At 39.7% G+C, this 12,416-nt stretch overlaps 1 protein-coding gene across 10 annotated transcripts in view; it reads right to left on the bottom strand.

Annotated features, from left to right (window-relative positions):
* DACH1 (dachshund family transcription factor 1) overlaps positions 1-11,876 on the bottom strand; it is a 455,938-nt gene extending 444,062 nt beyond the window's left edge. For 8 of the 10 annotated variants that reach the window (XM_034758361.1, XM_034758364.1, XM_034758363.1 and 5 more), the window contains exon 1: positions 11,139-11,876. In XM_034758361.1, coding sequence (XP_034614252.1) covers positions 11,139-11,854 — 716 coding nt within the window. In that variant the 5' untranslated portion in view covers positions 11,855-11,876. Of the gene's footprint in view, positions 1-10,422; positions 10,786-11,138 lie in introns of those variants that run through there. The other 2 variants (XM_034758369.1, XM_034758370.1) reach the window with 2 other exon arrangements.
* Positions 11,877-12,416: the final 540 nt, after the last annotated feature.

Here is a 12,416-nt window from a genome sequence, read left to right as displayed (position 1 = left end):
AATACGAATTATTCTGGATCAGATTGCACCCTCTAAAACTGCATGAGGATCTCCTGAACCAAGGTAAAAGAGGGTGTGAGCCACCTCTTTGCAGTCATCCTCTACTGCACGACAGATGGAGGCACTCTGCAGGGTTCACACCTGTACAGGATGCCAGAAAGTGGACTGAACTTCATTCCACACCAGCCCACATGGAAACTACCTGTGAAATGTAATACAAGCTATACCATATTGCCTATGGAACTTCTCTTTGATGGAAATCTCTCTTCCAGAGAGAGTTCAGTGGGAAATTCCTGGTAGCACACTCAGAGACTGGGATGCAGGGAAAAATACTAGGGCTACAGAGCCAGAGCAAAGATACCAGACCTGTAAAAAATGGCCCTGGTGTCCTTTATAAACCATGCATCCACTCAGTTTAGGGGCAGGCCCTAAAGCTCATCCCATGGAATGACAAACTTCACCACCTCCTCCACTCCAATGGAATAATGTGGAAGAAACTCGGCAGAGGAATCCTTTTGAAATTTTCCTGGTCTTTACCCCTCCCATGGGTTGTGCCATGAGGTGGAGTCAAACCAATTTAGGTGTAGCTGTGACCTAAGATTTTTAATCTCAACATCTAAATATTTCACTGATGACCTACCATAGCAAATAATGTTATGAAATGTATTAGTTTGTTTGCTTTTCCAATAATTCACACAGGTATTTTCATATGCACAGCTACATGCTCTGAAATTTCTCTGTTAACATATTTGCATTATTACTTCTAAGAAGTGTATCTTATACTTGCACTTAGCTATATTTAACTACTGTGATCTTACAATTAAGCTTTTAATAAAACAAAATTAAAGCAATTCCAAGTTAAGGCTATAATTCAAATGATCCTAATGTACCATCATATTTTCTGTAAACCAAAGTACAAAACAATTAATTATAGGCCAAAAATCTGATTCCAGTTAGACCAACCAGTATCAATCTGGAGTAACTTTATTTCCTACAGTGGAGTCACTCCAGACTGACACTGGTGTGACTGAGATCAGGATCTAGTCCCATGTGGTAGATTTAACAGGGAATGTTCTAATAACAGTTTAACAATCAGAACTCTGGCATTATTTTAGCTTTTATTTAAATCTAATTTTATTTGTGTTTCTATTCCTGGCCCCATTATAACCAAAACAATGGCATAAAAAGAGAGAATAATGATTTTTTCCAAAGATGGCACTACTGTATGTGTGGGTTTGTCATAATATTTTTGTAGGTCACATTATAAAATAAATCCTAGCAGGTTAATTTTCATTGGAATAAACGGAACTGCACGTCATCCATGTGATATACGTAAGATAATGTTAAATCACTATGAAATTACTCGCTTTTTAAGGTTCAGAAATAATCATCTTTACTAGACCCAGTAAAGGTTATGAATATCAGCTTAAGACCAAAGCCTTTTCCTATTGAAATCAATGGTAAAACTCTAACTTGAATTAGAACAGAATTGTGACATTAGTGCTTAGGGGTAGGCAGAGCCTCGTATTGTTCAAGAGCAATCCCTAGAGAAATGATGAAGGACTCCAAAAAGCATCATCTTAAGTGGAAGAACTGTGGCTGTTGTATAGGGCCTTGAAGATGAAGGGTTAAAAACACAGAAAATCAGAAGAATCCTCAGAACTCTAACAGCCATTCTTGTGACACAAGGTAAGGGAGGAGGGAATGTATAATATGTAAAAGACATAGCTCATATTATGACTTTTCTACCTATGTAAGTGCTGATCATCTTAGTAACTGTACAAAGTTATTTTTTCTTCTTTTATCATTGGCTATTTGAGTTCTATTCCACTCTAGTTCTAAAAGAATTTAGCAGGACTAACCTGTACAATGACATTCAGTTGCTCATTTACAAGACACTAAATAATGCAAAATATTTTGTAATTGCCACCACAAATGCAAAAACAATATACCCTGACATGTTTGTATACTATATTTCAGGTGATTTTTAAGTATAGACCCTGATCCTACAAAGATTTATGTAAGTGCTTAACTTTAAGCATGTGAGTAGAATGGTTGAATGCAATGAGACAGCTCATATTCTCAAAGTTAAGCAAGTCAATTAAGTGTAAATCTGCAGAACTGGTGACCCAGGTTTTTGGGGGTTTGTTTTACATTTAAACAGATGTTTTCTATAGATGAACCTCTATAACAAAATAAACCACTTTTCATAGCATCAGACCACAAACAATGCAATTCGTTCAAGTTAAATACTTGAAATTCCAAAGTACTATTTCCAGTTATTAGAGTGTATTAAGTAAAAAAACAAAATTATTAATTTTACATTTCATCTAAATTTGAAAGACTGCAATTCAAAGTGACTTATTCTGTGATGCATTTTAAAGAACATTTAAACTAATTTGTTAAAGAACATGCCTAGAATTATTATAGATTAAAAGAATTGTAATATATTGTTTATACATTTTTTAAAAAAATACAGTAATTTTGTTATTGGTTTTTTTTCCTCAAGAAAAATCACCAATTAACTTTTTATTAGAAGCAAAGCACAACCACTAGAAACTTTCTGGCACCCCCTGGAATCAAGGTTAAAAGATATGTAATTAAATATTAATCATTTTATATTATCCCTACCCAGTATTTGGTTTGTATAACAATATGATTTGTGATTGCAAACTGCTCTGTACATAGAAAAATGTAGAAAAGTATTTCCCAAAAGTTAGCTATTCAAAATTACTATCCAGTAAGAAACATTATGCTACAATACATAAATATCAAGCATATTCTGATATATGCTTTTTAAACAAGAAGCTTGTTGTTCAAATGTGTAAAATGCATGTTTATTTTCTCCCAGTACTTTACCATTACACAATTTTTACAAGGACACTAACTCATGAGATTCATTCTATTCAGAGTTATGCATTTCAATCATGACACCATGATATAACAAACGTGGGTGTCAATGGCATGAAAATGTTTGTAGCAGTTGAGTTAACAATTCCTTTTTTCTCCCCCACCAACATGATCCCATTTCTATTCAGATGTCTATTATTCTCAGTTGGCAACAAGGTGCAGTATACATACCTGCGCTATGACCCTTCTTTAGTCATATATCCTAAAGAACAAAAGGAGTAATAAAATAGGAGGTGCTTGATGGCTCTTTTTAGTTATCTGCTGGATTTAGCATCTTTTATTCCAGTCACATACCTTTATAATGTGCAAAGCAAAATTGGCCTGAAAGCCCAGCTCAGATCCAAGCTTGACTTGGATCAAAAGGAAAAACTGCCATGCATATTGGCAGAATTTAGCAATTTGACTAATTTCAAGAGGCCTAAGGATGAATAAAATTTTTTGACTGAAACACCTTCTCATGTTAATGGAAGAGAACTCCCAATTACTATGGTGAGGTACACCAGGAAATAATAATTGCACCTGATCTACTGTTTCTGGATTTTGGTTAGACAAATGATTTCAACCTTGCAATATACATAAAATTTCAATGTTTGATATTTTTAAACAAAAAATATAACTTTTTTCTTGCTGATTTAAAACAGTTTCATCTTCTCAGACAAGTTAAAAATTATACATCAGATACAACAAAAATATTTACTATAGTTGATTAGTTCTCATTCTTTGAATGGGAACACAACTGCATATTAACTATAAAGGGATATATAGATACTGCTAATCATAAAAAGAGAGCACTTAGGTTTCTTTTCAGGGGTGCAAGATATAGGGGTGGAAGAGGAGAAGGACCTAGGGGTCCTTGTGGACCGCAGGATGACTATGAGTCGGCAATGTGACGTGGCGGTGAAAAAAGCCAATGCGGTCTTGGGATGTATTAGGCGAGGTATATCTAGTAGAGATAGGGAGGTCCTGCTTCCGTTGTATAAGGCACTGGTGAGACCTCATTTGGAGTACTGTGTGCAGTTCTGGTCTCCAATGTTTAAAAAAGATGAACTCAAACTGGAACGGGTGCAGAGAAGGGCGACTAAGATGATCAGAGGAATGGAAAACCTGTCGTATGAAAAGAGATTAGAGGAGCTTGGGTTGTTTAGTCTGACAAAGCGAAGGCTGAGGGGGGATATGATTGCTATCTTTAAATATATCAGAGGGGTTAATACAAGGGAGGGAGAGGAATTATTCCAGTTTAGTACTAATGTGGACACGAGAACGAATGGATACAAACTGGCCGGGGGGAAGTTTAGGCTAGAAATTAGACGAAGGTTTCTGACCGTCAGAGGGGTGAAATATTGGAACGGCCTTCCGAGGGAAACGGTGGGGGCGACGGACCTGTCTGGTTTTAAGATTAAGTTGGATAAGTTTATGGAGGGAATGGTTTAATGATAAAACATAGTAGTCAAGGAAAACCAAGCAATGGTACATGAACAACATAATGGCCAACAAGGGTCAGGCTAGAGACTCTTGCCTATATGCTCGGGGTATTACTGATCGCCATATTTGGGGTCGGGAAGGAATTTTCCTCCAGGGTAGATTGGCCGAGCCTCTGGAGGTTTTTCGCCTTCCTCCGCAGCATGGGGCAGGGATCACTAGCAGGAGGGTCTCAGCCGATTGAAGTCACTAAAACACAGGACTGGGGACTTCAACGGTAGAGTACAGGGAAGGGTCTTGCGGCCTGCGGCATGCAGGGGGTCAGACCAGATGATCATAATGGTCCCTTCTGACCTTAATGTCTATGAGTCTATGAGTCTATATTAGCAACTGCATGCTCAAAACTGAAAAATATTTATTAAATCAAAACAATTATTACCATAAACTTTTAATTAACAATCCACTTATATAAGGTTTAAAAAAATCTACACTGTAATTTTACAGTGTCTGATACTGTACTTGCCATATTAAAGTAGGGATGTCGATTCTACATTTTAAACCTCAGAAACATATTTAAAAGCAAAAAACATACATGATGGGTCCCGTTCTGCAGACCTCACTCATGCAAGCAGTTTTATTGGCTTCAGTAGGCTTGTTCATGTGAGTAAGGGCTGCTGGATTGGGCCCCAACTGTACAAACAAAACCTGATCCTTCTCTGACCAAAGACAGTAAGAAAACTCGCACTTTGTTCAGGAAGAAGAGGAGTACACTTTTCCTTTTCATCCATCAAAAATAAAAAATCATTGTGTGGCTTAAAATGACAAAAGTTGAGAAATTCAATTAACGATGAAATTCCATATTTAAGAGACCACACTTCTTTTCCAATATATTGTTCTGCTTATGAAATAAAATATCAGAAATTGTTATAAGATGCCCCTGGCAGAGAACCATATTAGCTAAATAAGCAGAACAAGGGGAGTTAAGGATGAAATTACTTATTAGAGTCAATCTTCTGGCTTTTATCACTTGAAATCATACACTTGCCTTTATTTTAAGCATAGAGATTTTGTTGTGAATTGCAGTGAGGTTTTTTTAAACAAATTAAAATGACGATGAAAAAAAGAAACATTCCTCCATAATGCACATTGTAGAAATTATGTATATATGAATTAACTCTCTGGCTCATAATAGCTTTTTGCAGATGATTCTTCTGCTCTACCATTTAAATACATATTTAGGCAACTAGAAATTTACTGTCAATTCATATTATGTCAGTCCACATTATGGTGCTGTTACAGTATTCACATTTAAAGATTATTGAAAAAATTACTGCTCATGTGCAATACATAATTTGCAAAGGTTAATAACTTAACTATTTTAAAACAATGAATGGAATTAACTCAGAATATAAACCAGATGCCCAAAATGTTATTTTTAAAACAATCCACATTTAAGTTGTAAAAGAACAAAACAAATCTAAAACCAATAAAACCAGTTATATGGATTAAAATAGGCAGACACACTGTATGTTTTGGGCTTTTTGTGGATTTGTTATGGTAATTTTTATGAAACAGGACATTTTCAGTCTGAGACTGTGAATGCCAAACTTCAGCCTGGAGTTAATCTTAGCAGCTAAGTTATAAAACTCTTACATGAAGAGGTTATACTGGAAAGGCTAATGGAGACTTACCTGTACCAGACATCTCTATAATAATTTCATATATCAATAATATAGCTCCAGAAATAAAGGATAAAAATATGAAACTGCAATGTAGTGTATAAAAATATTCATTCTTCATTTTTATTGCATGTTACAAGACATGCATTCTTAAATTCCATGTTTCATCTACAGTGTACTTCAGATGATGTATCACACTGATAGACAAAAACAACTGTTTGGAATGACTTAGTAACAAAACCCGGAAAGACAGGAGAAATATTAAATGGTATTCAGACAATAACTTTTTTCTAACAACAATTCCAAAAATATATTAGGCTAATCTACAAAAGCTAGTTACACACACAAGTATTAAATAAGGTCAATAAGGTCTGTTTTACTATACTTTACTCAAAGTAACATCCACAGGTATATTGAAAATGAGATTTTAACTAATAGGGCGCATTATGCATGAATATTTAACTAGTAAGTATTAAATCTTTACTTAAACTTTTCATTTACCATAATAAGAATATTTCTATTTTAACTAAATTGCTTAAGAAAGTTTGCAGATTATATTTCGTAATTTAGCTATAACCATTTCTTACCTATAACAAAACAGTAAGATTAGAATCAGTCCCACAGGATTTAAACCCTGGGAATTTTACAGAAAACAAAGAGAAAGACAATAGTTTATAAAATCAAGGACTAAAATCACTTACTGGCAAACATGCAAGTGTATCTCAGTGTGATTCCATATGTTCATTATTCCTGTTTAGTTCTCTTAATAATGATTACTAAATAACTAATGAACTGCCAAAGCATACGAAACTCTGTCTGTAAAAGATTTGTAAAAAAACTGTATAATTCTATGAACACTAACAACATTTCTAGCTCTTTCAGCTAACATAATGATGGGGTTAATCAAACTGCATGCTTCAGGACATAAGCTAATCACCTGGACAGATCAGGAAGGAATTTCCCCCATGATCACCACTCACCAAACACACCTACCATGCACAACTGGCTAGGTACATTGGTGGGGAAGAATAGACTACTATCAGAGACTGAGTACCAGATTAAAGGTGAATGGTCTGATCTGGTATGACAATTATTATTGTATTTCACAAAACTCACTTTCAAGTTATGATTTTTACCAACTGATAAAGACTGAACTGGATAAAAAATATTTTTTAAAAAGTTTTGAGATGATCTCTCCCAACCTTTTAGTCTCTCCTTGAATATGTAGTTAATATAACTTATCTTCTGGCCTTCTAGAAATCTTCTTTGTTTATAAAACCTATATATATTCAACTTCTGCATAATATCTTGAAAATATATCAACACGAGTAAACTTCTAAACATGGATTTTATTAATTAGAAATGATTTGTGGTGTGCTATGCTGTGACTTGTTGACCAGCTCATATGAAATAGATATGGGCTATGGTAACCTATTTAGTTTGAATACATATTTTAATAAAGACAAATAGGAAAATCCTGCATTAGTGCAAAATTCTGTAAACGAGTACATGCTAGTTCCATGTGATGTGAAAGGAACAAAAGCTAGCAAATGAAGACTCGAAATATTGCAATGGAAGACAGGTGTTAGACAAACATTATTTAATCCTCTATCCTAGTGATATTCTGCATTCAAAAGCAGTAATATCATTTGTCATGTTTTTAAAAATTACTATCAATCAATAATAATTCTCCATTTTCAGTATGAATATCAATTAACTCAGTCAATAGCATCTCCAAGTACCAGAAAAGATTATCATATACTGGCCACAGGATGGAGGAAAGAAGAAAGCATGCCTTTCCTCTCTACTCAAATGAGACCTGATCCAAAGCCCATTAAAGTCAATACAAGGCTCCATGGAGGGGACCAGTGCGGCAAAATTCCACAAGTGCTCTGGGACACAAGAGACCGGAAACAGTCAAGGATCAGTGGGTACCAACCTATAAATCCTACATAGATAACATCTTATGAATAATATACTAGGGCTTGTTTCATATATAACTGAAAAAAATTGGTCTCTAACAACTTACAATCTTTTTTACATTTTTGCCTTTTAGTTTGGCATCTGGCTATCTATCAGCCCCTGAGAGTCTCCTATCCATGCCAACCCCACTTCCTCCTAGTGTTACATAGATGCCTTGATTGCTACTTCCTGAAATTTCTGTCTGGTGACCAGAGCTTTATATGGAAAAGACAAAAGCAAAGATCAGTGTGAATGGGAAAGAAAAATCAGTCCCCACATTAGAAGACTTATGTTCCACTGATACAGAGAACTAATTTAGTAAAAAGGTACTTTAATTATTAGAATTATTAGAATCAAACAGACAAACACAGGAACCAATTCATTTTGCTACCTGACTTCTAAGTATTCAAAAGAAAATTCCCTGATGCTTTATTGATTTTTAAATATAGTTGCCACTGCAGTTAAAATGGTATATTTTGGACTAACACTCATAAAAACTTTTCAGATCTTAAGAGTTTAGTTTACTTAGGGTAAGAAGTAATAAATATCATTTAATATCTTTTCAACCAAATGGTTACCATCTATAAAGATTAAGGTTCATTTTAGATAAATTATAATGTTTTTCATAGCAATTGATAACTAATTAATCAAAATATGTAGATAAACCAAATGTGATATTTTTCACAATAAATTAATAGCTGTGTTGAAATGCACATTTGATTAAATAATGGATTACCCTTGACTAAGCTATTAGCATTGTCTAAAGAAAAAAAAATTAATGTTACTCCAGTGCATCAACTGACTATGGTACAAATATACGGATAAAATATTTTGGGTGTTAGGAGTATAACAATCTGTCTGTAAGATTTACACTTACATTTTTAATCTCAAAAGTAAGTTTTCCTTCTTGAAATAAGAAACATCATTCAGATAAAGTATACTGCAACTGCTAGCCTGAAAAGGCCAATTTATTTCAACGCAATCAAACTATTCTAATATCAATATAGTCTGTAAAGATACAACTTAATTAAAAACAAACCATTTGCAATGAAAGAAAAATCATATTAAAACATGTCCAAGGAAAGACACTGTAAACCAAATACAGTTGTGTGTACTGAAGATGAAATTTAAGCTTGATCAAAACTCACTGAAACACCATGCTTTACTTGTACATACTGCAACTGGCATACATACTGTAAGTCCTTTCAATTAAGTTATTTGGTTAATGGATATACAAATAAGTCTACTCCAATACTGTTCTTTAAGGGCCAGGTTTGCTCATTCCTGTCTATACTGTAATCCCTACTATGTTGGATTACAACACAGCAGTCCCCTGACACTGTTGAAACAGTCAATTTTGCAGTGTTGACATGGCCAGCCTATGTTTTGACCCTGTTCACAAATCCTGTTACAACTTGCAAAAGTGGAAGGACTTAGTCACAAAAATAAAGTTGATATAATTTTTGATGTCAGTCTTTTTCAATACATATACACGACAGGCATCCTAACACTACCTTTATTATTCTTCATTTACAAACTCATTTGATTCCACCACAAGCAATGTCTAGGACTCAACACATGGCCAAGTAGTTACACAGGTACATTAATGCTCTAAAGTTATTCCTGGGTATGTTTGTCCTGCTCCCCTGAATATTCGAAAACTTCAATAATCAAGCTAGAAATAAAGGCCCGAATAAGTGCTTTCCTTTGCCTTGCCCTAGGATAATGAGTCTAGCTACTACCCCCAACTAATTCAAGGAGAGAGAGAGAGAAAAAATAGTCACACCCACTCATTACAAAATGGAATGAACAAAGTCTCATCGGGGGTTAATTCCCCACGTGCTGCTGTATCTTAAAAACTCACAAGGAAAAAAGCGAAACCCAAATTATGAGTTGGAAGAGCCTGTTTGCGTTTAATGAAAATATCAGCTGACAAGAGAGAGACTCTGCTTACAGACTCTTTAATGGCAAATCTGAGCTACTCTATAAAGTTTCCCACCAAGCTCCAGAGCCGTTTCAAACCAGCAGACCCCCCAGAAACCAACGGGGGCTTTGATGAAGTGAAGAAGCTTCCAAACACTCTGCTCTTTAGCTCACAGCAGTTGTTTAATTCCCGTTGCCTCCCTTTCCTAATCAGACAGATTTAGTGGTAACAGCCCCATTCTTTCACTCGCCGTTTTTAAGCAAGCTGTTATTTCAAGAGGAATTTCCTCTTTTGTCAGTTCCCCCCCCACTCCGGTTGCGCCAATTTTAGATTATCACTGGCTGCCTTTGTTTGAGTGTCTTGACGTGTGGGAGTGTGTCCTGCGATCTGTCCCGAGCTGGAATGCTGCCCTCCCTTCCCATGTGTGATTCACGCATTATTGTTAGGAAGATGCACCGTAATATGATTCAGCCCTGCCAAATCCCCTCCACACTTCTGCTTCCCGAGTCACCTAATCCGGCCCCTCACCTCGCTCACACACCTGCTTCCCAGAGACTAAGAGCAGGACGGGCCCGGCGCTTTACAACTCTTCCGCCACCGTCCTCTGTGGCAACTGCCGCGGGCTGTCACACATCTAGTCGCCCCTTTTGGAGCTGTGCCCGCGGTGGCTCGCCTGGGGCCACTGGCTGTAGGGCCGCCGTTCAGAGAAAGCCCTGCCAGGGCCAGTCAGCTGTGCGCCGAGTCCCCGGTAGTCTCACGTTCCCCACCCAGCCTCCACATCACCTTTCCTGGGCGCCCGGTGGCGGTTTATACAAATCAGCCCGGGGGGAAGGGGCAGCGCAATCACTTTGAGCTCAGGGTTTAATATCAGCTCTCCCCTTGCACCGCCTCGCCCCATTCCTGCGCCTTGCTCATCCCCGGTCAGCCTGGGGGGCGAGAGGCGCACAGCACTGGGGGCGCGGGAGGCTGGCACTTTAAATGGGCTGAGGAAAGAACAGTCTCCCCCCCCGCACCTTTCTGGCCCACATTCCCCAGCCCCGTGCGCCTGGCGAGAGCCTAGAGGGGAGGAGGTCAGTTCGTGCGGCCGCGGCAGGGAAGAGGACAGGTTGCTTCGGGGCTGGCTCAGCGGCACCACCAGGCAGAGGCGCAGGGATTGTCCGGGCGGTGTGTCAGGGCTGCATGTGTGAGGGTGGGACAGAGGCGGGGGGAGGGGAGGTTAGAAGCTGGGGGGGGGGGGTCTTTACCTTGCGTTGGTGCAGTCGTTGTATAGGGTCTCGAAATCCTTCCTGGAGATGAGTTTGCAGCGGTTCACGCCGGGCTGGATGGCCCCCAGCCCCCTCAGGATCCGGACCTGCTCCACGTTGCACACCACGGGCGTGATCTCCAGCCGCTTCAGCTTGGTGTAGACGGTGTGCAAGCCCCCGACCAAGTGCTTCAGGAAGAGGTCGAAAGCCTGGGGCAGGCAGATGAGCTCGCAGCCCTCCACGGTGAAAGAGGCCACCTTGGCCCCCCTCAGATCCACCATCTTGCACTCATTATTCTGGGGGGTGTTCTCCACCGGGGACGGGGTCGAGTACACCGGCTTGCCCGGCAGGCTGCTGCTGTTGGCGGTGCTAGCGCTGGGGGTAGAGGTGCCGCCGCCGCTAGCGCTACTGCTGGTGCCCAGGCTGGGGCTGCAATTGTTACCGCCGCCGCCTCCTCCGTTGCTGCTGCTGCTGCTGCCTCCTCCGCTGCTGGTGGTGGAGGTGACTGTGGCCGCCGCCGCCGCCGCTGCTGCTGCGATGGGCTCCGGCCGGAATAGGTTCGTCCCCGAAGAGGCTGGCGGGGGAGCGATGGAAGGAGACGGAGACGAGGTGGCCGACGAGGTGGTGGTAGTGGTGGTGCAGGCGGCAGAAGTTGAGATCGGAGGTGGAGGGGGGACCAGCTGGGTCGGAGGGATCAAAGCAGTCGGTACGGCCATGGTCACATATACGAAGGGGGGGGGGAGAAAAAAGTTGCCGCACGGACAAAAAGGGAGGAGGGGGCAGAATGGGGGGGACCCCAAACCAGCTACCGCCGAGAAGGGGGAAGAGTGAGAGACAGAAACGCACAAAGTGTCCCGCAAGTGGGGAATGAGGAGAAGTCCGCTGCGGGCGGTAGCGTTGGGGTTTAGGGGAAGGGGGAGGGTTGTTTGTTTTGTGGTCCTTGCTCTAGCACCAAGTTAAAGATGAAGGTGAAAAGGGGGAGGTTTGAAGGACTTCGGTTCTCTCTGGCAAGTACATGGATCAAAGATTGAGAGGGGAATGACAGAGAGAAAATGAGCTGAAAAGTGCTGGCTGCTGCTGCTCGCTGCTCGCTCGCTCTCTAGCTCTCCGGGCGAGTTGTTGTTGTCACACGGTGCAGAGGGGAGGAGCTCCGGCAACTTGAAATACCCTTTGAAGCAGCAAAAGCCTCACTCACTAGTATTAACCCAAATTATCCAACCAGGAACCCGGAGCAAAGAAACTGAGAGAGAGCGAGATCCCTCTTCCTCCTCCTCTCCT

Source organism: Trachemys scripta, chromosome 1, assembly GCF_013100865.1.
Source record: "Trachemys scripta elegans isolate TJP31775 chromosome 1, CAS_Tse_1.0, whole genome shotgun sequence".
NCBI lineage: Eukaryota > Metazoa > Chordata > Testudines > Emydidae > Trachemys > Trachemys scripta.
Note: the sequence above shows the minus strand (reverse complement) of the source record. Positions and strands in the feature narration are given on the sequence as shown.